The sequence below is a fragment of the Bombina bombina genome, unplaced genomic scaffold (assembly GCF_027579735.1).
Source record: "Bombina bombina isolate aBomBom1 unplaced genomic scaffold, aBomBom1.pri scaffold_574, whole genome shotgun sequence".
Taxonomy (NCBI): Eukaryota; Metazoa; Chordata; class Amphibia; order Anura; family Bombinatoridae; genus Bombina; species Bombina bombina.
This window is the reverse complement of record NW_026512531.1, coordinates 141,541-169,050: the sequence shown is the minus strand read 5'-3', so window position 1 is coordinate 169,050 and position 27,510 is coordinate 141,541. Positions and strand designations below refer to the sequence as shown.

The following is a 27,510-nucleotide window of genomic DNA, read 5'->3' as shown; positions in this document are numbered from 1 at the left end:
TACCTATCGCTATAGCTAATCATGTATTACAGCTACAACTTGTATAACTGAGGCTCTTTGTTGGGACTATTGAAGCATAGGAACTTTTGAGGCTAATTCTGACTATAAAGTATTAGATAAGCTCTACTTGCCACCGTATTGCAGCTAGATCGTACAATTACATTAACCCACTGTATAGACGAGGTTAGGGACTATTATCATACTGTGGTTACTAGTTGCAACAAGTATCTGTCTGCGACATGGATGTTGTTAATTATTTTCACTACATATAATATAACGTAATACCAACACCCGTGTCTAGGTATCAGTTTAATCGTTTGTGAGGACACACTATATTAATCGATGTATTCAGCCTAACTACTTGAACTTATTGGTGTATTAATCCTCTTCATAATAGTGGGGCAGATTAGATACATTGATAATGAGTTTAACTTCTCAGCTACTTTGAGACAAACTGTAACCAAGTATTCTCAACTGTAGGTAACGCAGTGCTGCAAATCATTATCACATGTGGTACAACACGAATCCAACAACACTCCTGTAGCAATTACTTCCATTAATACAAATGTGATTTACTTACTCTACCTGAATTCTATCCTTGGTACATTGCGGTTATAAGTTATATAGCATATCTGTCTGCTTCTCTGGAGTAGTTAGTCATTTGATATATATATATGTAACATATGTTAGAAGCAATTATAAAACTTTTGTCCCCTTTTCTGGTTGGGTAAAAATGTATGGGCTATCAAGTGTTCACAAGCATAATGCTTGCACGATATTTATAGTATAACACTCCAGTCAGCATATACAGACAGCATAGCTTGACATCTTAGCAAGTACTATATTGAGAGTTAATGGTTATAAGTAACCTGTAATACGGCATCAGCTATTACTTCCATGTAACTCTAACATAATTCTACTGTAGTACACCATACAGTACCATACATTGGCAAACTATAGTAAATCAGCTTACTATACTCATGATATATTTGGCTTTAAAGTGAAGGTCCATTTTGATGAATTAGTCCCCGGTTTTTAATAAACCTCTTAAAAACAAGGGCACTTTAATTCATCAAAATTGACATTTCACTGTTTACTTAAAAAACTTACCTTTTAATCCTTGAAGCAGCTCCAGCGATTCCCCCGGCTGTCGGAAGCCTCTGCAGACGTCAGAAATGACAAATTAGGCTTCCTCCAATCACAGTTTCCCCCCCCAGGGGAATTTTGGCCTAATGCAACGCTGTGATTGGAGGAAGCCGGATTCGTCATTTTGGACCCGAGAAAACGGCTTGTGACGGGTGGAGGAAGTGCTGGAGCGGGTGCCAGGATTAAAAGGTACGTTTTTGCATGAATTGCAGCACCGCGTTACCTACAGTTGAGAGTACTCGGTTACAGTTTGTCTCAAAGTAGCTGAGAAGTTAAACTCATTATCAATTTATCTAATCCGCCCCACTATTATCAAGAGGATTAATACACCAATAAGTTCAAGTAGTTAGGCTGAATACATCGATTAATATAGTGTATCCTCACAACCGATTAAACTGATACCTAGACATGGGTGTTGGTATTACGTTATATTATATGTAGTGAAAATAATTAACAACATCCATGTCGCGGACAGATACTTGTTGCAGCTAGTAACCGCAGTATGATAATAGTCGCTAACCTCGTCTATACGGTGGGTTAATGTAATTGTACGATCTAGCTGCAATATGGTGGCAAGTAGAGCTTATCTAATACTTTATAATCAGAATTAGCCTCAAAAGTTCCTATGCTTCAATAGTCCCAACAAAGATCCTCAGTTATACAAGTTGTAGCTGTAATACATGATTAGCTATAGCGATAGGTAGCCTAAGGCTTACTAAAAATACAGGAGCTCCTAAGACTCCTCACCAGTTCACTAACGCCCCTAACATGTTTCGCTTTAACGGCTTTTTGAAAGGGTGAGCGCATCGCTCACTGACTGGTCTTTTATGGTGTGATAGCCACGCCTCTTGGGATGATGTCAATAGTTGTTAGCCAATCTCTAGCATATTGACGTAATTCAGTATATTCTGCGACATAGATGTTGTTAATTATTTTCACTACATATAACGTAATACCAACACCCATGTCTAGGTATCAGTTTAATCGTTTGTGAGGACACACTATATTAATCGATGTATTCAGCCTAACTACTTGAACTTATTGGTGTATTAATCCTCTTAATAATAGTGGGGCGGATTAGATACATTGATAATGAGTTTAACTTCTCAGCTATTTTGAGACAAACTGTAACCGAGTATTCTCAACTGTAGGTAACGAGGTGCTGCAAATCATTATCACATGTGGTACAACACGAATCCAACAACCCTCCTGTAGCAATTATTTCCATTAATACAAATGTGATTTACTCTACCTGAATTCTATCCTTGGTACATTGCGGTTATAAGTTATATAGCATATCTGTCTGCTTCTCTGGAGTAGTTAGTCATTTGATATATATACACTATGTAACATTGTTAGAAGCAATTAACACTTTTGTCCCCTTTTCTGGTTGGGTATTGGACAGTGTAAGATTTTAGCTGTACACTTAAGTTTAATCTCTCACCAATGAGTTACTCGCCTTTGTTAAAAATTTAGGGGCTATCAAATGTTCACAAGCATAATGCTTGCATGATATTTATAGTATAACACTCCAGTCAGCATATACAGACAGCATAGCTCGACATCTTATCAAGTACTATATTGAGAGTTAATGGTTATAAGTAACCTGTAATACGGCATCAGCTATTACTTCCATGTAACTCTAACAAAATTCTACTGGAGTACACCATACAGTACCATACATTGGCAAACTATAGTAAATCAGCTTACTATACTCATGATATATTTGGCTTTAAAGTGAAGGTCCATTTTGATGAATTAGTGCCCGGTTTTTAATAAACCTATTAAAAACAAGGGCACTTTAACCCCTTAGTGACCAGAGCACTTTTCCATTTTCTGTCCGTTTGGGACCAAGGCTATTTTTACATTTCTGCGGTGTTTGTGTTTAGCTGAAATTTTCCTCTTACTCATTTACTGTACCCACACATATTATATACCGTTTTTCTCGCCATTAAATGGACTTTCTAAAAATACCATTATTTTCATCATATCTTATCATTTACTATAAAATAATTTATAAAATATGAGGAAAAATGGAAAAAAACACACTTTTTCTAACTTTGAACCCCAAAATCTGTTACATATCTACAACCACCAAAAAACACCCATGCTAAATAGTTTCTAAATTTTGTCCTGAGTTTAGAAATACCCAATGTTTACATGTTCTTTGCTTTTTTTGTAACTTATAGGGCCATAAATACAAGTAGCACTTTGCTATTTTCAAACCATTTTTTTTCAAAATTAGTGCTAGTTACATTGGGACACTGATATCTTTCAGGAATACCTGAATATCCCTTGACATGTATATATTTTTTTTTAGAAGACATCCCAAAGTATTGATCTAGGCCCATTTTGGTATATTTCATGCCACCATTTCACCGCCAAATGCGATCAAATACAAAAAATCGTTCACTTTTTCACAAATTTTTTCACAAACTTTCAGTTTCTCACTGAAATTATTTACAAACTGCTTGTGCAATTATGGCATAAATGGTTGTAAATTCTTCTCTGGGATCCCCTTTGTTCAGAAATAGCAGACATATATGGCTTTGGCTTTGCTTTTTGGTAATTAGAAGGCCGCTAAATGCCACTGCCCACCACACGTGTATTATGCCCAGCAGTGAAGGGGTTAATTAGGAAGCATGTAAGGAGCTTTTTGGGGTATTTTTAGCTTTAGTGTAGTGTAGTAGACAACCCCAAGTATTGATCTAGGCCCATTTTGGTATATTTCATGCCACCATTTCACCGCCAAATGCGATCAAATTAAAAAAATTTTTACATTTTTCACAATTTTAGGTTTCTCACTGAAATCATTTACAAACAGCTTGTGCAATTATGGCACAAATGGTTGTAAATGCTTCTCTGGGATCCCCTTTGTTCAGAAATAGCAGACATATATGACTTTGGCGTTGCTTTTTGGTAATTAGAATGCTGCTAAATGGCGCTGCGCATCACACGTGTATTATGGCTAGCAGTGAAGGGGTTAATTAGGTAGCTTGTAGGGAGCTTGCAGGGTTAATTTTAGCTTTAGTGTAGAGATCAGCCTCCCACCTGAAACATCAGACCCCCTGATCCCTCCCAAACATCTCTCTTCCCTCCCCTACCCCACAAATGTCCCCGCCATCTTAAGTACTGGCAGAAACTCTGCCAGTACTAAAATAAAAGGAGAATTTTGGCTTTTTTGTGCTTTTTTTTTTAGCATATTTACATATGCTTATGTGTAGGATCCCCATTAGCCCCCAACCTCACTGATCCCCCACCAAACAGCTCTCTAACCCTCCCCCTCTGACTTAATGTGCGCCATCTTGGGTACTGGCAGCTGTCTGCCAGTACCCATTTTAGTGAAAAATATGCGGTTAAATATAAAAAAAATGCCCCTTTTCTGTAGTGTAGCTTCCCCCCCCCAATACCAACCCCCCACCCCTTCCTGATCCCTTAGATGCTTTCAAAAAAATAAGTTAATTATATATTCAACTTGTACCTTTTTTCTGTAGTGTAGCGGTTCCCACCCGCTCCCGCCCCGTGCACGCGCCCGCGCGCGCCCGTGCGCGCCCCCGGCGATACCGCAACCGATCCCGCCCCCCTCTCTCACTAAGAAGCCATCGATGGCCGCCCACCCACCTCCCACTTCAGCTCCCACCCACCAACGAATGCGGCCATCGATGTCCGGTGCAGAGAGGGCCACAGAGTGGCTCTCTCTGCACCGGAGGGGTAAAAAATGTTATTGCAGGATGCCTCAATATCGAGGCATCCTGCAATAACCGGAAATCAGCTGGAAGTGATCAGGATCGCTTCCAGCTGCTTTCCAAACCGAGGACGTGCAGGGTACGTCCTTGGTCGTTAAGTGACTTTTTAAGAGGACGTACCCTGCACGTCCTCGGTCATTAAGGGGTTAATTCATAAAAATTGACATTTCAATGTTTACTTAAAAAACTTACCTTTTAATCCTTGCAGCAGCTCCAGCGATTCCCCCGGCTGTCGGAAGCCTCTGCAGACGTCAGAAATGACAAATCAGGCTTCCTCCAATCACAGCTTCCCCCCGGGGGAATTTTGGCCTAATGCAACGCTGTGATTGGAGGAAGCCGGATTCGTCATTTTGGACCCGAGAAAACAGCTTGTGACGGGCGGAGGAGGTGCTGGAGCGGCTGCCAGGATTAAAAGATACGTTTTTTAATTAAACAGTGAAATGTCAATTTTGATGAATTAAAGTACCCTTGTTTTTAATAGGTTTATTAAAAAACGGCACTAATTCATCAAAATTAACGTTAAGCCTGCATAATGCCTGCCTCTAAATGCTTCCTTTTCAATTCTAGAGATTGTTTAGATTAAATATGGATCATTATATCGGATATCCAATTTAATTAAGAACAAGAATATCTATTTAGGTTACTCTTGTTGGGAATTATTTTTCCCTAATGAACCGTGACTAATGGCTACAGTACCTTATTAGAATCCTCAGGCACTCTCGTTTTACTCACCATAGCAGCCTCATTCAGCTTTGTTTAGTAATACCTGTTACTCTAACTAAGATAGGCTCCTAAGTGTGTTTTTAATTTGGTATTTTCCTATTTTATCGTGTGTTTATAATAAAAGTTATATTGTAACTGTCTATGAGTTGTAAGTAACTACCTATCTTGTTGTCTGATATATATCAAGTGACCTATTTTGGACATTGACAATCATATTAACCCCTTGAGTGCTATATATGTAGTCTTTCTTTAATTGTGGGCCTCTCTTGTAAGCTTGTCGCTTTATTGCCTGTGTTCTTCATGTTGGGTGTTTATCGCTCTAGTTCCTATGCACTCGGTCTTTGCGTGTCTATCTGCGCTCACTCGCTGCTCTACCGGTTAGTTCCTAGTTATCTTGTGTCACCGTGCCCTCAGCTCTCTGTTATCAGCAGTGTTCAGTGTTTCCGTAGGTCGCTTGTCACTATAACATTTCGCCTTGTCACGGCTTCTGCAAAGTTAGCCTATTCGTAATTCGTATTCTAAAATGTTCCAAAATCCGGCAGCCTTAGATTTGTTACTCCGGAACCCTTGTTTTCATTTCTAGTTTCTAGCGGACCGGAAGTGACGAAAAGACTGAGGGAGGCGGTAGTTAGGCCGCGAGTTTGAGTAGATTTCCGGAGGGAAGATGTGGAATAATATAAGGTAAAAATAGAAAAAGTCAATTTTCATGCTTCAAAAAAATCTGCTTATTTCTTGCTAGGTGGAAATTCACAGATAGCAAAGGCTGTGATTCCTACATAATTACTTTAGGTCATCGACAAAGAGAGCAATAGAGAGAGAGAGTTGATACCTTGGACCACAAATAGTGTCAGAACTCGTAGGGAGCAGCGATGCAATTAAGATTCTCAGGGAAGAGCCGGGGGTTGGCCATATGTTGCTATATGGGGGGATATTATTGAATTTAATAGACGAAAGGTTAATTGGATGTTAAGCGATGAGGTAGAGAGAAACTGACAGATTGTTCACATGACCGTGTCTGGAGACTGCTTGCGGCAATATAGATCTTTGTATAAGGTTATATATTGAGTGTAAGCACCTGATAGTCGATGAATAGTTGGCAACAAACACGACTTGTATAAAGGGTCTAAACTTTGGGATCTCATAGGACAGCAATTGTATATGGACCTATGAAAATTGAGGCGAACACAAAGTGTTGTAAACGGCAGTCTTGCAGGGCTGCATTAGTATATATAATCTAATTTGGTAAAGCTAAATATAATAATCAATAAGAATTTGACTACCATCTTTATAATAGTTTATTTTTCTTTCTTTAGGTCAGAGCTGCACACATTTAACTACAGAGCTTCATCTCTCTGTAAAGTGCACACAACATATGAGACCATAGCCATTTAAAACAAAATCTGTTCTTCAACTTTTATGAAACAAGTCAACCAACTAAACTTCAGACATTAATGCATACAACTGTTAAGACAGATATCCGGCAGAGACCCACCATAACAGATCGTGCTAGACCAATACAGAAACCACCAATTTACATTATACCTACTCAGATGCAGCAACCTTCAGGTTCTAATCCTTCTATATCAGTGGAAAGACACATTGGTTCTGAACCTTCTGTTGCAGTACAAAGACCCTGCAACTCTGATTCTTCTGTAGTTATACAGAGATATTCCAGACCTAATCCAACTGCTCTGTTACTTCCAAGAGCTGATTTAATTACCCCCATGCAGAGACCTCCCAGAGCTGATCCCCCAGCGCCAGTGCAGAGACCTCCCAGAGCTGATCCCCCAGCCCCAGTGCAGAGACCTCCCAGAGCTGATCCCCCAGCCCCAGTGCAGAGACCTCCCAGGGCTGAACCCCCAGCCCCAGTGCAGAGACCTCCCAGAGCTGATCCCCCAGCCCCAGTGCAGAGACCTTCCAGAGCTGATCCCCCAGCCCCAGTGCAGAGACCTCCCAGAGCTGATCCCCCAGCCCCAGTGCAGAGACCTCCCAGAGCTGTTCCCCCAGCCCCAGTGCAGAGACCTCCCAGAGCTGATCCCCCATCCCCAGTGCAGAGACCTCCCAGAGCTGATCCCCCAGCCCCAGTGCAGAGACCTCCCAGAGCTGATCCCCCAGCCCCAGTGCAGAGACCTCCCAGAGCTGATCCCCCAGCCCCAGTGCAGAGACCTCCCAGAATTGATCCTCCAGCCCAAATGCAGAGCCCTACCAGAGCTGATAATCCAACCTCTATTCAAAGACTTCCCAGAACTGAGCCTCCTGTCATGAGGCAGAGCCCTCCCAGAACTGAGCCTCCTGTCATGAGGCAGAGCCCTCCCACAACCGAGCCTCCATCAGAGATTCAGAAGCCTCCCAGAACTGAGCCTCCAGCCGCTTTGCATCCCAGAACTGATTCTCCAACCACTATTCAAAGACCCCTCAGAACTGAGCCTCAAGCCACATTGCAGAGACCTCCCAGAACTGGGCCTCCAGCGTCGATGCAGAGACCTCCCAGAACTGATCCTCCAGGCTCGATGCAGAGACCTCCCAGAACTGATCCTCCAGGCTCGATGCAGAGACCTCCCAGAACTGATCCTCCAGGCTCAGTGCAGAGACCTCCCAGAACTGATCCTCCAGGCTCGGTGCAGAGACCTCCCAGAACTGATCCTCCAGGCTCGGTGCAGAGACCTCCCAGAACTGATCCTCCAGGCTTGATGCAGAGACCTCTCAGAACAGATCCTCCAGGCTTGATGCAGAGACCTCTCAGAACAGATCATCCAGACTTGATGCAGAGACCTCCCAGAACTGATCCTCCAGGCTCGATGCAGAGACCTCCCAGAACTGATGCTCCAGGCTCGATGCAGAGACCTCCCAGAACTGATCCTCCAGGCTCGATGCAGAGACCTCCCAGAACTGATCCTCCAGGCTCGATGCAGAGACCTCCCAGAACTGATCCTCCAGGCTCGATGCAGAGACCTCCCAGAACTGATCCTCCAGGCTCGATGCAGAGACCTCCCAGAACTGATCCTCCAGTCTCGATGCAGAGACCTCCCAGAACTGATCCTCCAGTCTCGATGCAGAGACCTCCCAGAACTGATCCTCCAGCCTCGATGCAGAGTCCTCCCAGAACTGATCCTCCAGCCTCGATGCAGAGACCTCCCAGAACTGATCCTCCAGCCTCGATGCAGAGACCTCCCAGAACTGATCCTCCAGCCTCGATGCAGAGACCTCCCAGAACAGATCCTCCAGACTCGATGCAGAGAGCTACCAGAACAGATCTTCCAGACTCAATGCAGAGACCTCCCAGAATAGATCCTCCAGACTCGATGCAGAGAGCTACCAGAACAGATCCTCCAGACTCAATGCAGAGACCTCCCAGAATAGATCCTCCAGACTCGATGCAGAGACCTCCCAGAACAGATCCTCCAAAATCGTTGCAGAGACCTCCCAGAATAGATCCTCCAGACTCGATGCAGAGGTCTCCCAGAACAGATCCTCCAGACTCGATGCAGAGGTCTCCCAGAACAGATCCTCCAGACTCGATGCAGAGACCTCCCAGAACAGATCCTCCAGACTCGATGCAGAGACCTCCCAGAACAGATCCTCCAGACTCGATGCAGAGACCTCCCAGAACAGATCCTCCAGGCTCGATGCAGAGACCTCCCAGAACAGATCCTCCTGGCTCGATGCAGAGACCTCCCAGAACAGATCCTCCAGGCTCGATGCAGAGATCTCTCAGAACAGATCCTCCAGGCTTGATGCAGAGACCTCCCAGAACAGATCCTCCAGGCTCGATGCAGAGACCTCCCAGAACAGATCCTCCAGACTCGATGCAGAGACCTCCCAGAACAGATCCTCCAGACTCGATGCAGAGACCTCCCAGAACAGATCCTCCAGACTCGATGCAGAGACCTCCCAGAACAGATCCTCCAGACTCGATGCAGAGACCTCCCAGAACAGATCCTCCAGGCTCGATGCAGAGACCTCTGAGAAGAGATCCTCCAGACTCGATGCAGAGACCTCCCAGAACAGATCCTCCAGACTCGATGCAGAGACCTCCCAGAACAGATCCTCCAGCCCCAATGCAGAGACCTCCCAGAAGTGATCCTCCTGCCCTGATGCAAAGGCCTCCCAGAACTGATGCCCCATCCTTGATGCAGAGACCTCCCAGAACCGATCCCCCAGCCTTGATGCAGAGACCTCCCAGAACCGATCCCCCAGCTTTGATGCAGAGACCTCCCAGAACCGATCCCCCAGCTTTGATGCAGAGACCTCCCAGAACCGATCCCCCAGCCTTGATGCAGAGACCTCCCAGAACCGATCCCTCAGCCTTGATGCAGAGACCCCCTAGAACTGATCCTCCAGGCTTAATCCAAAGACCTCCCAGAAGTGATCCTCCTGCCCCAATTCAAAGACCTCCAAGAACTGACCCCCCTGACCAGATGCAGAGGCCTCCTAGAGCTGACCCTCCTGCCCCAAAACAAAAGTCTGCAGGAATTGATTCTCCTGCTTTTATGCAGAAGCCTCCAAGAGTTGATCCCATAACCGTCAAAAATGATTCTTCTGAACTAGTCCAGAGAACCCTTCAATCCAGTCTTTCAAGACCAGTGCAGGACCCCTCCCATACAGGTTGTCCAGCTGTGGTACAAATGCCCATAATTACCAAGCCTCAGCTTGGGGTAAAAACTTCCTCCCCCATGCAGAGAGACTTACGAAATCAGCCACATTCAGGCATGCAGGGACTTGTCAGGACTGAGTCTGTTTTATCTCCCATGGAGAAACCTATAAAGACTGGACCTTCATCTCTCATGCAGAATCCCTCTTGTTCTGGATCAACCATCATAATGCAGAAAAATACCAGTTCTGATACCAGAAACAGAGACGATGCACATACAGCTTACATGTCTCTGGACTCCCCTCAATCTAGTGTGCAAGACGAAGTGGAACACACTGATGACCTATCATCAGGTGGCTTAGTGGGATATGTGAATGAATCTCAGAAAGACCAGAAAAGAGGCAACAGTTATCAACAGCCAGGACCCAATGGAGAAAATCAGTCACCTGGTAAGAATTTAAGCCTTGTTTCAGAAACTACATATACCTAATAATTTTGTGTCATATTGAAAACCATTTCCGTTTTCCTTTGTTTTGCTATTTGGCACTTTTCTAATTTACCTTTTGTTTCTTGGATTTAAAAAGATGTAGGTCTGCTGGTGCGAAACACTTTAGGAGCCGGGAGATTCTTGTCACTAGGGCCCTCCAGTCCAGATGCAAAAGTTTATGATGTTGCAGAAGAAGATGAAGGATTGTATATCACTTTAGGTAGGTATTAATTTTTGTCAATGGTTGTTTATTTACAGACAAACAGCAGACATGTGCATGCCAAAATGTCACATTTTTATTTAGTAAAATCTAAAGGAAAGTTTGCTTTAAAGGGACAGTAAACTTTTATGATTCAGATAGAGCATGCCATTTTAAACAACTTTCCAATTACTTCTTTTATTACATTTACTTTGTTCTCTTGGTATCTGTTAATGAAGAGTAAAAACTAGGTAGGCTCCTAAGAGCTCAGAAGTGTGCACGTATCTTTAGTATTCTATGGCAGCAGTGTTGTGCAACATATTCTAACAAAGCTATAAAAAATGTTGCAAAACACTGCTGCCATATATAGTACTAAAGACACGTGGAAGACAAAATTGGAAAGTTGTTTAAAATTGCATGCACTTTCCTAATCATGAAAGTTTAATTTTGACTTTACTGACCCTTTAAGACCTGTGAGTGCTTACTAGTTTATGAGTTCCTGAGCCAGGATGTTGATTGAGAATGTTGTTATACATGGTTTGCAGAGCAACTAGGCATGAAGAGTGTTGGAGTGAGTGATTGATCTTGTAGTTCAATGTAACAAATGCACGGAATAAAACAGGCATACTGGTAAATATATTAAAGTGAAGGTAAATTTTCTACTAATGGACTACCGCAATGCATTGATCCATGATCCAGCTATCTAGTCGTTAACTTTTTTCTTTTTCTTTATCTCATATTTTTTTTTATATATATAACATTTTAATGAAAGCAATTACCGTATCTTACTGCAACTCATCACCAGCACCACTTCCTTGTTTTCTATTTTGGACGTTGTGAGCAGTCCCACTTGCTCTCTACGTCGGCCTTAAGCGTGTTCACGATAGTCACAATCATCTGCGCATGCGTATACTAACTTCTTCCTCGCATGCATCAAAACTTACGCAAGCGGTCTGGTTGTTTTTTTGTATCGGGTTGTATAAATTCAAAATATACATGCGCGTCTCATGAACGAACATGAGAAACTGTTATATCGGAAGTTTAACGCATGTGCAGTACGATCGAGTGACGTTTAGAGTAGGAGCTTCATTCCCCCGGGGGGAAAACGGCCATTGAACGATTGAATAGGACTAGCCTGTCAATCACTTGAAATAAATGGCGGGCGGAGGATAGAACGTTAAAAGATGGTAATTAGAAGTTAAAAATAAAGAATATTTATATAGGAGTGTTAATAAATGATGAATGAAGGTTAAGCTATTTTTGGAAAAGGAATAGAAACGCGTAAGCGAGACACACAGACTTGACCTTCACTTTAAGTATATGGTGGTAGTAAAAAATGGACTTTGCAATTAGGTAGATGTTTTGCTTTTACAAAATATCTGAAGAACGTTAATCAGGACTGTTGTACAAATGATTAGTTTGTTTCCATAAAGGGGAGGAGGAAAGGAAATAAATCACTAAAGCTAATGTTAAAGGGACATAGAAGTCAAAATTAAAGTTTCATAATTTAAATAGAGAAAAAAATAAAAAAAATAAATCACTATTACAGTTTGTCTGATCAAATTTACATTCTTCTCTCAGTATGCTTTGTTGAACCTTTTTTATTTTCCATGACAGAATATCTAGGTAGGTTAATGTTTGTGTCTTGAGCACTATGTGGCACCAGTATTTGCAACAATATATAACTTTGTTACAAACATTGTTTTCATATGTGAAGGAAAGCTAATCTTCTACATTTTAAGAGTAGTAGTATAAAACAATGGTATTTTAATCCATCATTCAAGTCAGTTGTATCACTCAGATGGCTGAAAACAAAATTAACACCCACTCGTACCATACCTGCCTTTCCCTGAGTGTAATTGTTTCTCCACAAAATATCCCACACATAATTTAGGTTGCATGTTTAAGCTGTATTATGACATGTAAATATTGCCTAAAGGACATGATATTGATGTTTACACTTGGTCCCAACCCCTTTGCAAACTGTCTTATTTTACTAATGCAAATATTCTGAAATCCAAACCTTTTACGATCCCAAGCAATTTGGGTAAATTAATTTTCTTCCTGTATTTGTTTAGGCCCTTAAAAGGTGGTTAAACATGTAGTGGACGTCAGCTCTAGAGCAGCAGTGCATTACTAGGACCTAGCTGAAGCCACTAAACACCAGCTAGTTCCCAGTAGCCGTTGCTGCTCCGGAATTGATTTTGAAACTGTGCTAAACTGAAGTATCAGTTGCTTACCAACTTGCTGTTCTCAGAGCTGTTGGTGGATGTGGGCAAGAACGTAGAGCATCCTACTGCACACTTGTTTGGAGTCACACGATTAAGTATGTTTGTGTAGAATATTTCAAAATCGTTTCTTAAACCCCATACATAGTGGGATATGATAGTAAATGTGCTTGTTCTGTTGTTCGACTAATCCTTTTATTAACTTTAACAGAAGTGGATGATCTGGAAGATGAAGAGAAAAAGAAGAGGAAGAGATATATGTCAGCAAAGAGGAAACGGGATGCAGAACTTCAAGCGACTTTACCCTGTGACATAGATCCAACCCTAGATCAAAAACTGGAGGATGGAGCAAAGCATCACAATCTAACTGTTGTGAATGTCCGCAACATCTTACACGTGAGTGATCAGTGTTGTCTTCTGCACAGGAGGTTGTATCTTACAAATTAAAGGCCTATTATATGCTGCTGAGTATATGGGGCAGTAGAGCCTTCCATGTGCCTTATGGGCTTGTGCTTGTTTTGTTTAATAGTGTACCTTTGTTGTATGAAGAAGAGACTACTATATTTTCAACACTTTAGGCTTGCTACAGGCAATGTAAAAATTTGAATGTATGCTGTTGTACTGAATGTAGTATAAAGTACCTTACACAGGGCAGTGCTGTTTTGTGATAATTTACCCCCCCACACACACACACAACCCCCCCCCCCAAAAAAAACCCCAGCAAAACAATAAAAGCACAAAGAAACCATCAACATAACAAAACTTAGGACATTATTTTTGTCTCCTTTAATCCTCCTACTGACATAGTACCAAGCAGAGAGGAAACACTTCAGCTTGCTTAGGGATGTTTAGGAGGTCCCCCTTAGTGCTGTTTTATTAACGTACCTATTTCATGAGAAGGCACTTTAATAAAAACAGGATAAAAACACTTCCCTGGCTGTCATTTTTTAATGTCTTTAGGATACAGCTGACATGCAAGTGTTTTGTCATCTTGTTAGCATTTGGAAAAACACATTTTTTTTACAGTATTTGCAAATTGCATTTTTTTTTCTCAGAAAGAACTGCACTGTGTAAATCAGTGCTTGACAAATTTGTCCAAAATTTAGGAGCCAGCAGGAAAAATTAAGAGCCAACAATTATTAGGCAGTCATGTAAATATTATATATGTTTTAACTTCTTTTTCCAAGCCATCACATTTACTAACTTGTCTTTATAGTCTTTTAATATATGTGATGGTATTTTTTATGTTACTTTTAAATGGTTAGCTCAAATTCACTCCCAATCTACACTGAGGTTCAGCACACACTGTCCTAAGTATTAATATGCATTAATAAAGTTTTAGTACCTCCTTGTGATATTTCAATTAATGTTTATTGAAGAAAAAAAAACTGTTAAATCAAACTGCAGCAAATATCTCTGCTGAATATTATTGCTTTAAAAGGTAGTATAATATTGGTCACACAGAGCTTAGAAATGCTTGATTCACTGACATACATTTACGTTACTGCTATCAAATACCATATCTATTTTGGCTTTATAAGAGAATATTACATTTATCACAGAGAGCTTAAATAATTAAGTAGAAATGTTAAGTGGTATGAATGTGCAGTATTACTGCTGTCTGGTACCATGTGTCTCACTAAAGGGACAGTCAACACCAGAATTTTTGTTGTTTTAAAAGATAGATAATCCCTTTATTACCCATTCCCCAGTTTTGCATAACCAACACAGTTATAATAATATACTTTTTACCTTTGTGATTACCTTGTATCTAAGCATCTTCTGACAGCCCCCTGATCACATGACATTTTATTTATTATCTATTGACTTTTTTATTAGCCAATTAGTGCAGTGTCTGCCACAATCCACGGGCGTGCTCACAATGTTATCTATGGGGTTTACCTGAACTAGCTCTCCCCTCCTGTGAAAAGCAAATACAAAAGCATGTGATTAGAGGCGGCCTTCAAGGGCTTAAAAATTTTCATATGAGCCTTCCTAGGTCAAACTTTCAACTAATAATACTAAAAGAACAAAGCAAAATTGGTGATAAACGTAAATTGGAAAGTTGTTTAAAATTACATGCCTTATTTGAAACATGAAAGTTTTTTTTGGACTTGACTGTCCCTTAAGTGTAAAATAGCAGCCTATATTCCTAAAAATCAAAGGTGGAGCATTCTTTGGCTGTCTCCCCAGAGCACAATTGCAACAAATGTAGCCAAATGCAGTAACGTTCTCAAACAGGAGTCTGAATTAACTTGTGCAGCACTTTTCTATGTTACTTCTCAAAAACATGATTTACCATTCACTCCCCACTGGCCCCTGTCTAGCCGTGGCTTTATTTGAAAAAAGCATCTCATTGTGCAGAACTCAGGAGGAGGTAATGACGCCGCACTGCAGCCTGCCCTGTTTGTTTCCAAAGTAGCCCAGTTTCATACAGCACTGTGCACAACTAAAGCTACTTCCTATCCCAATGCTTTATTATGCAGGGCAGGCTGCAGTGCGGCGTCATTACACTACTACCAGTGGTAACCTCCTCCTGAGTCCTGCCCAACGAGATTCTTTTTTTTAATAAAGCCACGGACTGACAGGGAGCCAGGGAAGGGTTTGTTTTAACAGGGCGAACTAACAGGAGAACTTGACTCTCACGTTGCGGCGCAACAACAAAGATCATGTGGACATCCCACAGAACTGCAACCCCTCTACCTGCGCGGCATTCTGGGGCTTGTAGTTGAGCTTATTGCTGCCTAGAAAGTAACTAGCTGCACCGGGCTATATTTAGATGCGGCTCATAACTGTAAATAGCAGTAGGTGAGACAAGTGGCAGGACACTTGGGGGATTAAAATATGGGCGCCAGGGGGTTAATTTCAAGGCGCCTAGGCGCCCGGATTTGTCGAACACTGATGTAAATGTTTCCAAATGCTGGATGTTGGTCTCACATTTTTTACTGAGAAGATGAAAAAACAACAACAAATTAGCGGCCAGATTACAATTAAACACTAAGCTGTGATGGGGAGCACAATATTAATAGGAATCAAGTCATCATTTAGATAATGTTTATGAAGATAAACTAATGCAGTTAAAATATGGTTCAATTTTCAGATTTCAGAGGAATTTAAACTATTACCTTTTAACTAAGGCCTAACTGAGAGGACAGAAACCGTTCATCATCATATATATCATCTATACTAACAAGATGGAGCCTGCAAGCAAAATAAACTGAAACCTTTTCCCTGCAGTGTCCCTAGAGACAAATGCATATTTCTTTTATTTGAGAATTGCATCCTTAGTATTTGAATTGTATTCCAGGATTTGCTTTTCTTCAGGGTACAGGAATTACAGTGATTTGAGACTTTACATAGTCTCATAAGTGTCCAATTTTTACATTGTTGTTTTTTTTTTTTCCCTGGACTTTCCCATCTCTGAAAGATACTGATTGTGTTTAATTTAGAAAACTATTGTTTGTAGGTCTTTCACTACCTGTAGATTCAGTATGTTTCGTGCCTTGGGTAGGTCATGACAGCAGAGTAGTAGAATGGAAGTTTCCTACCATACAATCCATATATTTGTCTCATGTGCAAGAGCTGATGGTTACATGAGTTTCTTTTAAGCTGCTATTTCATTTTGATTGCAATGACACAAATGCACATTTCCTAATTTTCCCCGTGATGACTACCATTGTTTTACATAATCCTCCCATACTTTTTTTTTTAACCAATATTTCCAGACATAATAGATGGGGGGGGGGGGGGGGGGGGAAATTAGATAGTATCTGTTTAAATTAGCCAGGTTCAGCAACCTAAAGTCGTACTTTAGATGTACTTTGCTCTATCTGTCAATAAAAATGTGATCAAAGCTAAATGTCAATCAAATGGAAAGATCTATATATATATATATATATATATATATATATATATATATATATATATATATATATATATAAAACACCGGGCACGGAGCTCTAACGGCAGAGGCATGCAGCTCAAACACGTGACCACCCTGCTGGCACCCCAGAACATGTTGTCTTGAGAGAGGCTCAAGGTTGAGCTGAAATGTCGACATCTGATTTTAAGAATATTTGTGAATAAAGTTTATACGTTTTAAATCCTGCGACTGCCCCTATTTGAGTAACTATACTATTTTAATTAATAATTGTGGATTGCACCCGGGTTATATGAGATCTTCAAGAGGTGGAGTGCTTGGCCACAGATATATATATATATAACGTGTGTGTGCAAGAGCAGTAGAATAATTGTATAGAAAATTAGCAAATCTAGGCAGTGTCCCCGCTTGCTTTCTCCAGAAGTACTCTGTATGCATTGTTGCTAATGCACCTGGGAACTCTGGGAGCGATATACACTACCTCATGTATTTTGCTTCCATGTGCAATCCCTGTTATGGGGTGGGTGCAGCAAATAAACTAATAAACTTGAAACAGCTGTCCAAAAGTTGTTTAAGTGAATGTAAACTTTCAGCAATTAGTGCCCGGTTTTTAAAAATATTATTAAAAACAGGGGCACTTACATTGATGAAAGTTTACATTGCACCATATTTGTAGAAATACCTTTTACTTCTCCAAAGCCGGATCGCTGATCCCCCCGCCTCAGTTCCTCTGTGCTTACGTCAGAAATGACGAAACTGCCTTCCTCCAATCTTGGCTTCCCCCTCCCCCCAGAGTGTCCATCTCGTGATGCCCTGCTGTGATTGGAAGAAGACGGTTTTGTCATTGCTGTGTAAGTACAGCAGGAAGAAGCAGGCAGGGGATCGGGATCCGGCTTTGGAGAAGTAAAAGGTAAGTATTTCTACAAATACGGTGCAATGTAAACTTTTATCAATGAAAGTGCCCCATTTTTTAATAGTATTTTGCAAAATCCGGGCACTAATTGCTGAAAGTTTACATTCACTTTAACTCTCATCAGCAGAAGATAGGTTTGATTTGCTGCTTGGTGAAGCTTATTTCCAGAGATAAAGCAATATGAGAGTTAAGAAACCTGAAACAGATGTCCAGGGGATTGCAGCCATGCACTGCTGGGATCTAACTGGTGATTGGTGGCTATACACATTTGGCTTTTGTCATTCGCTCACCAAATGTGTTCAGTAGTTCATTGATACTCTGGAGCTGGGGTCGATCACAGTCTTCAGAAAACTTTAATGATTTTTCTACAGAATTCAGTATTAAAGTCTATCTGGATTTTTATAGCTAAATAATTTGATAAGCTTTTCTTAAGGATTGTGAAAGACCCCCATAGTTATATGCAAGCACTAGTGCAATAAATAAAATTCTCTTTTTTTGCTCTTCTATGTCACTTTAACTGTATGTTGTGATATGTTACATTAGTGGTTAGCTCTATGTTATGGTTCCAAGCAAACACTGCTGCTGATCCAATTAGCTGGGCTTGTTGCATGACCCAGCGTTGCGACTAGCGTTGCTCATTGGATCAATGGCAGTTTCTGCTTGGAACCTGGAGTGCTCTAGAAATTCAAAATTAAACTTGCATGATTCAGATAGAGCATGTCATTTTAAGACACTTTTAAATTCACTTCTATTTTCAAATGTGCTTCATTCTCTTAGTATCCCTTGTTAAAAAATGAATATGCACATATACACTAGTGGGAGCTGCTGCTAATTGGTGCCTGCACACATTTGTTTCTTGTGATTGGCTAAATAGATATTTTCAGCTTCCTGTCAGTAGTGCAATGAAGAACATTTGATAATAGAATTAAATTGGAAAGTTGTTTAAAATTGTATGTTCTATCTGAATCATAAAAGAACATTTTGGGGTTTACTATCCCTTTTAATGTATTTAACCCTTTTGCGGGGTCACTAGTGATAAAATGACTTGCTTTATAATGATCCTTGAATGTTTACTCCGTTAATATAGTTATGTATGCTTCCTGTAGGAGGTGATCACTAATGAACACGTTGTGGCAATGATGAAAGCAGCAATTACTGAGACTGAGGAAATGCCAATGTTTGTAAGTTTATCTATATTTGTATATATAAATAGAAAACATCTATTTATTTTTACTCTTTTGCTCTCTCCCCCTTCTCTTTTGCTCTCTCCCCCCTTCTCTTTTGCTCTCTTCCCCCTTCTCTTTTGCTCTCTTCCCCCTTCTCTTTTGCTCTCTCCCCTTCTCTTTTGCTCTCTCCCCCTCTCTTTTGTGCTCTCTCCCCCTCTCTTTTGTGCTCTCTCCCCCTCTCTTTTGTGCTCTCTCCCCCTCTCTTTTGTGCTCTCTCCCCCCTCTCTTTTGTGCTCTCTCCCCCTCTCTTTTGTGCTCTCTCCCCCTCTCTTTTGTGCTCTCTCCCCCTCTCTTTTGTGCTCTCTCCCCCTCTTTTGCGCTCTCTCCCCCTCTCTTTTGCGCTCTCTCCCCCTCTCTTTTGCGCTGTCCCCCCCTCTTTTGCTTTCTCTCTCCCCTCTCTTTTGCTTTCTCTCTCCCCTCTCTTTTGCTCTCTCTCCCCTCTCTTTTGCTGTCTCTCTCTTGTTTTCTCTATCCCCCCTCTTTTGCTCTCTCTCTCCCCCCTTTCTTTTGCTCTCTCTCCCCTCTGTTTTGCTGTCTCTCCCCTCCTCTTTTGCTTTTTCTCTATCCCCCCTCTTTTGCTCTCTCTCACCTTTCTTTTGATCTCTTTCCCCGCTCTCTTTTGCTGTTTCTCTCCCTCTCTTTTGCTGTATCTCTCCCGCTCTCTTTTGCTCTCTCTAACCCCCCCTCTTTCACTCTCTCCCCTCTCTTTTTTTCTCTCTCTCCCCTCTCTTTTTTTCTCTCTCTCCCCTATTTTTTTCTCTCTATTTTGCTGTCTCTCTCCCTCTTTTGCTCTCTCTCTCCCCCTTCTTTTGCTCTCTCCCCCTCTCTTTTGCTGTCTCTCTCCCCCTCTCTTTTGCTGTCTCTCTCCCCCTCTCTTTTGCTGTCTCTCTCCCCCTCTCTTTTGCTGACTCTCCCCCTCTTTTGCTCTCTCTATCCCCCTTTTTTGCTCTCTCTTTCTTTCTCTCTCTCTCACTCTCCTGTCTTTTGCTCTCTTTCCCCCTCTTTTACTCTCCTTCTCCCCCCTTTTTTTGCTCTCTGCCCTCTCTCTCTTGCTGTCTCTCTCCCTCTCTTTTGCTCTCTCTATCCCCCCTCTTTTGCTCTTTCTCCCCCCTCTCTTTTGCTCTCCCCCCCCCCCTCTCTTTTGCTCTCTCTTCCCCCCCCCCCCACTCTTTTGCTGTCTCTCCCCCCCTCTCTTTTGCTGTCACCCCCCCTCTCTTTTGCTGTCTCTCCCCCCTCTCTTTTGCTGTCTCTTCCCCCCTCTCTTTTGCTGTCTCTCCCCCCCTCTCTTTTGCTGTCTCTCCCCCCTCTTTTTTGCTGTGTTCTCCCCTCTCTTTTGTGCTCCCCCCCCTTTCTTTTGCGCTCCCCCTCTCTTTTGCGCTCTCCCCCCCCCTCTCTTTTGCGCTCTCCCCCCCCTCTCTTTTGCGCTCTCCCCCCCCCCTCTCTTTTGCGCTCTCCCCCCTCTCTTTTGCTCTATCCCCCCTCTCTTCCCCCTCTCTTTTGCTCTCTCCCCCCTCTTTTGCTCTCTCTTCTATCTTCCCCCCTCTCTTTTGCTCTCTCTTCCCCCTCTCTTTTGCTTTCTATATCTACCCTCTTTTTGCTCTCTCTCTCCCCTTTCTTTTGCTCTCTCTCCCCTTTCTTTTGCTCTCTCTCTCCTTTCTTTTGCTCTCTCTCTCCCCTTTCTTTTGCTGTCTCTTCCCCCTCTTTTGCTCTCTCTACCCACCCTCTTTTGCTCTCTCTAGCCCCCCTTTTTTGGGCTCTCTCTTTCACCGCCCCACCTGGCCCCGCCCACATCACACCCGGGCCCACACGTGCCTGACCCCGCCCTGTCATGCCGACCCCGCCCCTGTCACGCCCGGTCGGCCCCAGATGCTGGGAGGTTAGTCTTCTGAAGGCCAGGTGTGTTTGTCCTTGCGCAGTCTCTACAACACACGTGGCCTTTTATATTATAGGATACCATTTCAGCTATAAAGTGCCCAATTACGTATTTCTGTTTGAATAATTTAAGAGCAAGTTTTTCAAAATTTTATTAGTATCTAAACACACATTAGCATATATGGTCAAAAAAGAAGCAGTATCCAGGATACAATTTCAAAGCACAATGGGAACATACATAAATTATAATAATTTACAATCCATCAAATAACATAGGAGAAAACAATGAAAGTAAAATAAATATCTTGGTCCTCCCTGATTATGTTTACTAGTGAGAAGCCCTCTCCCAAGGGGCGTGGACAGAATTGACCACTACACTGGTTACCTATAATGGCAACCTATACCTATTCTCCTTATCCTCCTAGTTCTTTCCAGATATCTAAAATGATCTCCTAGACATCCAGTTGATCAGTACAAAAATAACGGTATCTCTCTAGTGTGGTGTACCTGCTTTTCCACAAAGAGAGGGAGAAGCCATTTTTTATCCATTGTCGCAGTATCAATTGTGTAGCGCTATTTGATAAAATCCTAAATAATATCAATTTGCATTGGATTCGTGGTGGAAGGTTTGCTATTTATTATATTTATTATCACATTAATCATGTCCACCAAATATTTTATGATTGGGCATGTTCTTATATTTTTTTATTACAATATATTATTCTTTTTGTATACTGCACCCAGATTATTATTTTTTTTGTTGTTGTTAACTTTTTCAGGCCAAGGGAAAGACTAAATTGAGATTAATTTTTTTATTATGGTACTGAATAATATGTGTAAATGTTGTATTTGTTCATTTGTTTTGTTCTGTGAATTATTGAATGTCAAGCATAATATTTCAACTTTGTAATCCATTTGTCTAAGGGATAGCAAGCAAGAAATGTTTGCACACATCATGGGCAATCATGAAAATATGGGCAAGATTAGGTTCTGAAATAAACTGGAACTTTTGTTGCCATTTTAATTTTTGGGCCGGGCTTACTTAAATTTTTGTGTGCACAGCTAAGTCTTCAATTTTGATGGCTCCAATAGTAAACCCGTATTCTCCTCAGGACCTTTTTAATGTGTTCACCAGTCGGCTGTTTTTACTGAACGTACAAAAAGTGCAGCACTCGTGGGACACTTAGAGATAAAAACTTCAAATTTTATTTCACATCATAAAAAAGTTGAGGTGTGGATCAGGGTTAATTCCCTGATCCACACCTCAACTTTTTTATGATGTGAAATAAAATTTGAAGTTTTTATCTCTAAGTGTCCCACGAGTGCTGCACTTTTTGTACGTTGATTGATTCTTGCGGCTTACACTCAGCCGCGCTGGATTTGCACCTCACGGGGCTGTGTTGAACTTACCCTATCAGCTGGGTGGCACATGACTCTCCTCTCAGCGTCACGCTCTGCAGCGGCCTAGTCTCCTTACTCCCGTGTTTTTACTGAACACCTGACTAAAATATTAGCCAATATTACGCTAAAATTAGCTAATATTAAAATTTTTCAGTGTTGCACAAATTATTATTAAATAAATTTGAATATTTATTGTTAAATTATGCAGTTGTTTTGTGCTTTGGATAGCAGAACATTTTATAATATTAAAGTGTTTCGCTGCCTGGCTACTTTACAATGGCACCCTTCTGGCAAAATTGTCCATGGAGAACACTGTATCCCATGCTTTATTTCTGTCGATAATTCTGTTGTGTATTAGTGTGTTTTTTGTGTGTTTGCATTACATTCATTTAATCTTTTTCAGGAGCCAAAAATGACTCGTTCGAAGCTGAAGGAAGTTGTGGGAAAAGGAGTGGTGAGTTAGAGGAGAATATTACTTGTCTTCTATATAATTATCACATGTTAGAACCAGAGGTGTAATTCTAGGATCCATTGACTTCCTGCTTTAGGGTATCCCTTTTCTGTCCCAAACTTCTTTAAAATCAACTTCTATAAAGATAGAGAAATAGAACCTAAAATCCCAATTTGTTAAATGCAAGTCTATGCTGTAGCCTTTTATTAAATGGTGTACCATTTTATACCTTAGGTCATCCCAACATGGAATCTCTCGCCCATAAAGAAGGCTAGTGAGATCAAGGTGAGTATCATGATTCTTGCTGAGTGTGACTGTTGTGGCTTAAAGGGACAGTGTAGTCAAAAACAAAAGTGGATGATTTAGATGAAGCATTATGTGTAGGTGAACTTTACACGGTACATGTATAACAAGTTTTGCAGCTACAGCCCTTAAACATGAGAAGGGCTTTTCTGTTTTTTTTTTTTTTTGCTTATGACTCTGTACGTAATGCTGACTCTTTACAGAGCATGCTCACAGCAAGGTGGCACTAGCTGAGATGCCTGGCTTTTTGATGCAGGATGTGCAGAGCTAAGAAACATTCATTTTTTTATTTAAATCAGAACAGCAGCACAAACAGACTCATAAAGAAAGTTAAAAGCCAGCAGCCCGCTCTGCTCATTACTTGTGCTTCCCTGCAAGGCTGCACCGGTTTATCACGGTAGTAAATTAGCCACTGCAGACACCGGAGCTTAAAGGGATATGAAACCCCTTTTTTTTTCATGATTCACGTAGAGCATGCAATTTTAAACAACTTTCTAATTTACTTTAATTAGCAATTTGTCTTCATTCTTTTGCTATCTTTTGTTGAAAAGTAGGAATGTATGCTTAGGAGCCGGAATATTATCCATTTGCAAGAGCACCAGATGGCAGCAGTATTTTCTGATTTGTAGTGCTCCAGATGGCTACCTATGTATCTCTTCAGCATCTTTAACACAGACTATCATGGAAACAAAGTAAACACAAATCTTTTTTTTTTAAATTGTATGCTCTGAATCACAAAATATATTTTTGGGGTTTCATATCCCTTTAATATCTAACTCCTCACACACTGCTTCTGTGAAATAGATGATTTGTAAGAAGTCTAGGGCATTATATGTATCTAATCTGTATGTATGTTATATACATGATGTTGGAGTGTGAAGGTAAAAACCTCACTTTGTTTTCCACTTCCCACTGCTGTCATCTGTCATATCATACTTAAAGATTCATGTCATACTTTTATGATTCAGATGTAGTGTGCAAATAAAAATAAAAAAACTACTTTCTAGTTTACTTCCATTCTGAAAAAATGGGCACAGTCTTTTCATATTGCACACTTTCTGAGGCACTAGCTCCTAATGAGCATGTGGAAGAGTTCAGCTCATACTTATAGGCCTGTGATTGGCTGATAGCTGTCACATGATGTAGGGGGCAGGGAAATGGAAGGACATTTTTTAATTTGACAGAAAGCAATCTACTGCCCATTTGTAATCCAGAGTAAATGCTATTGCATTATCTTTTTTATTATGCATTTGTCGATTACTCAGTCCTACTGTAATTAATTGTTCCTTAACTGTGGCTATAAATATTATATTATTATTGATTACCTTAAACTTATCTTTGGTTCTCTGCAAAAAAAAAGTCTATAACCATTATTAATTATAATTGTGCTGTACAAATCTCTATAGCTAAGATTTGTTTAGAGCTGTAAAAACCATCGGTTTTTATATTCAGTTCATAATGTCAGTGTTAGATTAAAAAAAATGCAACCAAGCTAATCTTGTCTTCTAAAGTAGGCAAGGCTTTCCATTGTAATTTTGTAAGCAAAATCACCATTGTTTTGCAGTTAGTTTTCTTTTCACTGAGGCCAAATAGGGACAGATATGGTTTCATGATTCAGATAGAGCATGAACTTAAAAGCAACTTTCTAATTTACTCCTATTATTACATTTTCTTAATTCTCTTGGTATCTTTATTTGAAATGCTAGAATGTAAGTTTAGATGCCGGCCCATTTTTGGTGAACAACCTGGGTTGTTCTTGCTGATTGGTGGATAAATTCATCCACCAATAAAAAAAGGGCTGTCCAGAGTTCTGAACCAAAAAAAATCTGGGATGCCTTCTTTTTCAAATAAAGATAGCAAGAGAACGAAGAAAAATTAATAATAGGAGTAAATTAGAGAGTTGCTTAAACTTGCATGCTCTATCTGAATCACAAAATAAAAAAATTGGGATCAGTGTCCCTTTTAAGCTGTTAAAGTCAACTGTGTGAACTTCAGTTCTCAGAAAGGGAATACCCACAATTTTCAGAATAGTTACATGAAAAGGAGACAAAATAAATAGAGCATTCTGCAAAGTTTTCCTATTAACATAATTTTAAACTCCCACTCTGTCCCTTTCCCCCTCTGGTTCTCTTTATCTCTCTCCTGCCCCCCCCCCCCCTTCCCCCAATTGCCTTTAAAACAATCTCGTAGGGGCCACATGGTATTGACAAGGGATCTTATAGAATTTTGGCGGACCATGGAGCTTCAGATAATTGGACTCTCGCTCTCTGCTGTCATACTCATGCAATGTACTTATATCTTGATCACGTATTGTCTTCTCTTTCATTCCTTATTCCAGCCACCTCAGTTTGTTGACATTCCTCTGGAAGAGGAAGATTCATCTGATGAAGAGTACCAACCTGAAGAGGAAGAAGAAGATGAGACTGCTGAGGAGGTCAGTATAGAATTGCAGGAGGCAGCATAATATTGCCTCTGTTGATAGCGTGATATGTTGCAACACTTTTTTATTGGTTTGCTTAGCTAGAATTTCTATTACTCTAAGACTGAGAAAGTTGTAACAGTTGCCAGTAAAAAAATGCTTTTTATGCTGATACTGTTGACTGCCAGGTGTTATAAAACCTAGGGGCATCAAGGGGCCATTTCCTATATGTCTTTATTTTTTGAACCCTGTTTTGATTAGGCTCAGTTAAAGGACATTAAACACTAAATTCTAGGCAAAGATTAGCATGAGAATAATATACAGAAGTATATTTTTTAATATTAGTTGTTTAATGAAAAAAATGATCAGGCTGCACTCTTATACACTTGCAGTCGTGGACAGGGAAGGCCACATATTTAAAGAGGCAAGTCCAGCCATGGGAATAAAATAATGATATTTATTTTTTCTTGAGGGTCTAAGTAAAAGCAGACTTTAACCCTCATGAAAAAATAAATATGATTATTTTATGTCTGTTGCTGTACTTGCAAAGTCAGATATACTTCAGCACCAGTGGCTATCTGTGTGCAAGCTGAAAGAGCCACCGCTGGAAGACTCCAACACAATCCAAGATCAATAACTTCAGCAGCACAGCAAAGGTAAGTAATATTCCAGCTTTATTTAGTACCAGGAGGAAAATATACTTTTTCCTCCTGGTACTAAATAAAGCTGGAATATTACTTACCTTTGTTGCTGTACTTGCCTCTTAACATATGTAAAATTAGGAGATAGGGAAACGCAAAAAATCAAACACACTCTATATCCACTCACGGTAACCTGTCTCTTTCCTAGACAGGGATATAATAATTAAGCTAAACACTGGGTGTGAGGGTGCTAAAAAAGCTAGAGGTGTGGTTCCTCAATGGAAAAACAACATTTTGTATAAACACATCTGTTACTTTTATTTTACAGATACAGACTCAATGTTTAAAAATATCTCCAATCTTAATAGCTCTTGTGAATTCATAAAATCTATATATCCTAGTGCATAAATAAAATGGCAATAATCAATTTGTATAAAAACAGCAATCATTATGTAGAAAAATGGGGACGTCTCCCCAGGTATCAGAAATATTGATCCAGTAACAAATCCTGATGGATGTATCAGTCTGAATGACTGTGGCAAGTTTGTACTAACATAAGTTACTGCCAAAGGAATACCTCCAAGAAAAAACAGTCTCCTCTAAAAGGGTACTTTGTCAAAATTACATTGTGTCAGTATAGAACATAAAGCTTTAACGCTATCTCAGCCTTCTTATACAAAGTCTCGTGTGATAGCAGTACCGCTGTGACAACTGTTTATCTTTACCTTTTCAGCAGCTGACCGGTGTCTCACCAAAGGTCTGTGTTGCTGATGTCACTATCCGTTTTGTACTTGCGCAAGTATCTTTGCCGGAGGTATTCTCCAAATAAGTAGCAATCTTCTGTCCCCTGCACTTTAGTACTATATGTACGCAAGGAGTCCTCCCTTAGTTGCAGAGCCCAGATGGCAAAGTTCAATTAAACATCCGTGGATGTTGATAACTTGAGCCAGTTATTTCCCAATTTGTCAGTAATACCAACCGACACTGCAGTGTCGGTTGGTATTACTGACAAATTGGGGAATAACTGGCTCAAGTTATCAACATCCACGGCAGTGGATGCAGTGTCGGTTGGTATTACTGACAAATTGGGAAATAACTGGGTTAAGTTATCAACATCCACGGAAGTTAAATTGAACTTTGCCATCTGGGTTCTGCAACTAAGGGAGGACGACTCCTTGCGTACATTTAGTACTAAAGTGCAGGGGACAGAAGATCGCTACATAGCATATTTGGAAAATCCCTCCGGCAAAGATACTTGCGCAAGTACGAAATGCATAGTGACGT

At 40.8% G+C, this 27,510-nt stretch overlaps 1 protein-coding gene across 1 annotated transcript in view; it reads left to right on the top strand.

The window, feature by feature from the left end:
* Positions 1 to 6,224: 6,224 nt before the first annotated feature.
* The window catches only part of LOC128644346 (uncharacterized), a gene marked incomplete at its 3' end in the record, with an annotated part of 161,922 nt that continues 140,636 nt past the window's right edge, over positions 6,225 to 27,510 (top strand). Inside the window, 8 exon segments of the mRNA XM_053697000.1 lie at positions 6,225 to 6,296; positions 6,929 to 10,655; positions 10,791 to 10,913; positions 13,332 to 13,516; positions 19,020 to 19,094; positions 22,816 to 22,866; positions 23,098 to 23,148; positions 25,505 to 25,600. Of these exon segments, the coding sequence (XP_053552975.1) occupies positions 7,067 to 10,655; positions 10,791 to 10,913; positions 13,332 to 13,516; positions 19,020 to 19,094; positions 22,816 to 22,866; positions 23,098 to 23,148; positions 25,505 to 25,600 (4,170 nt within the window).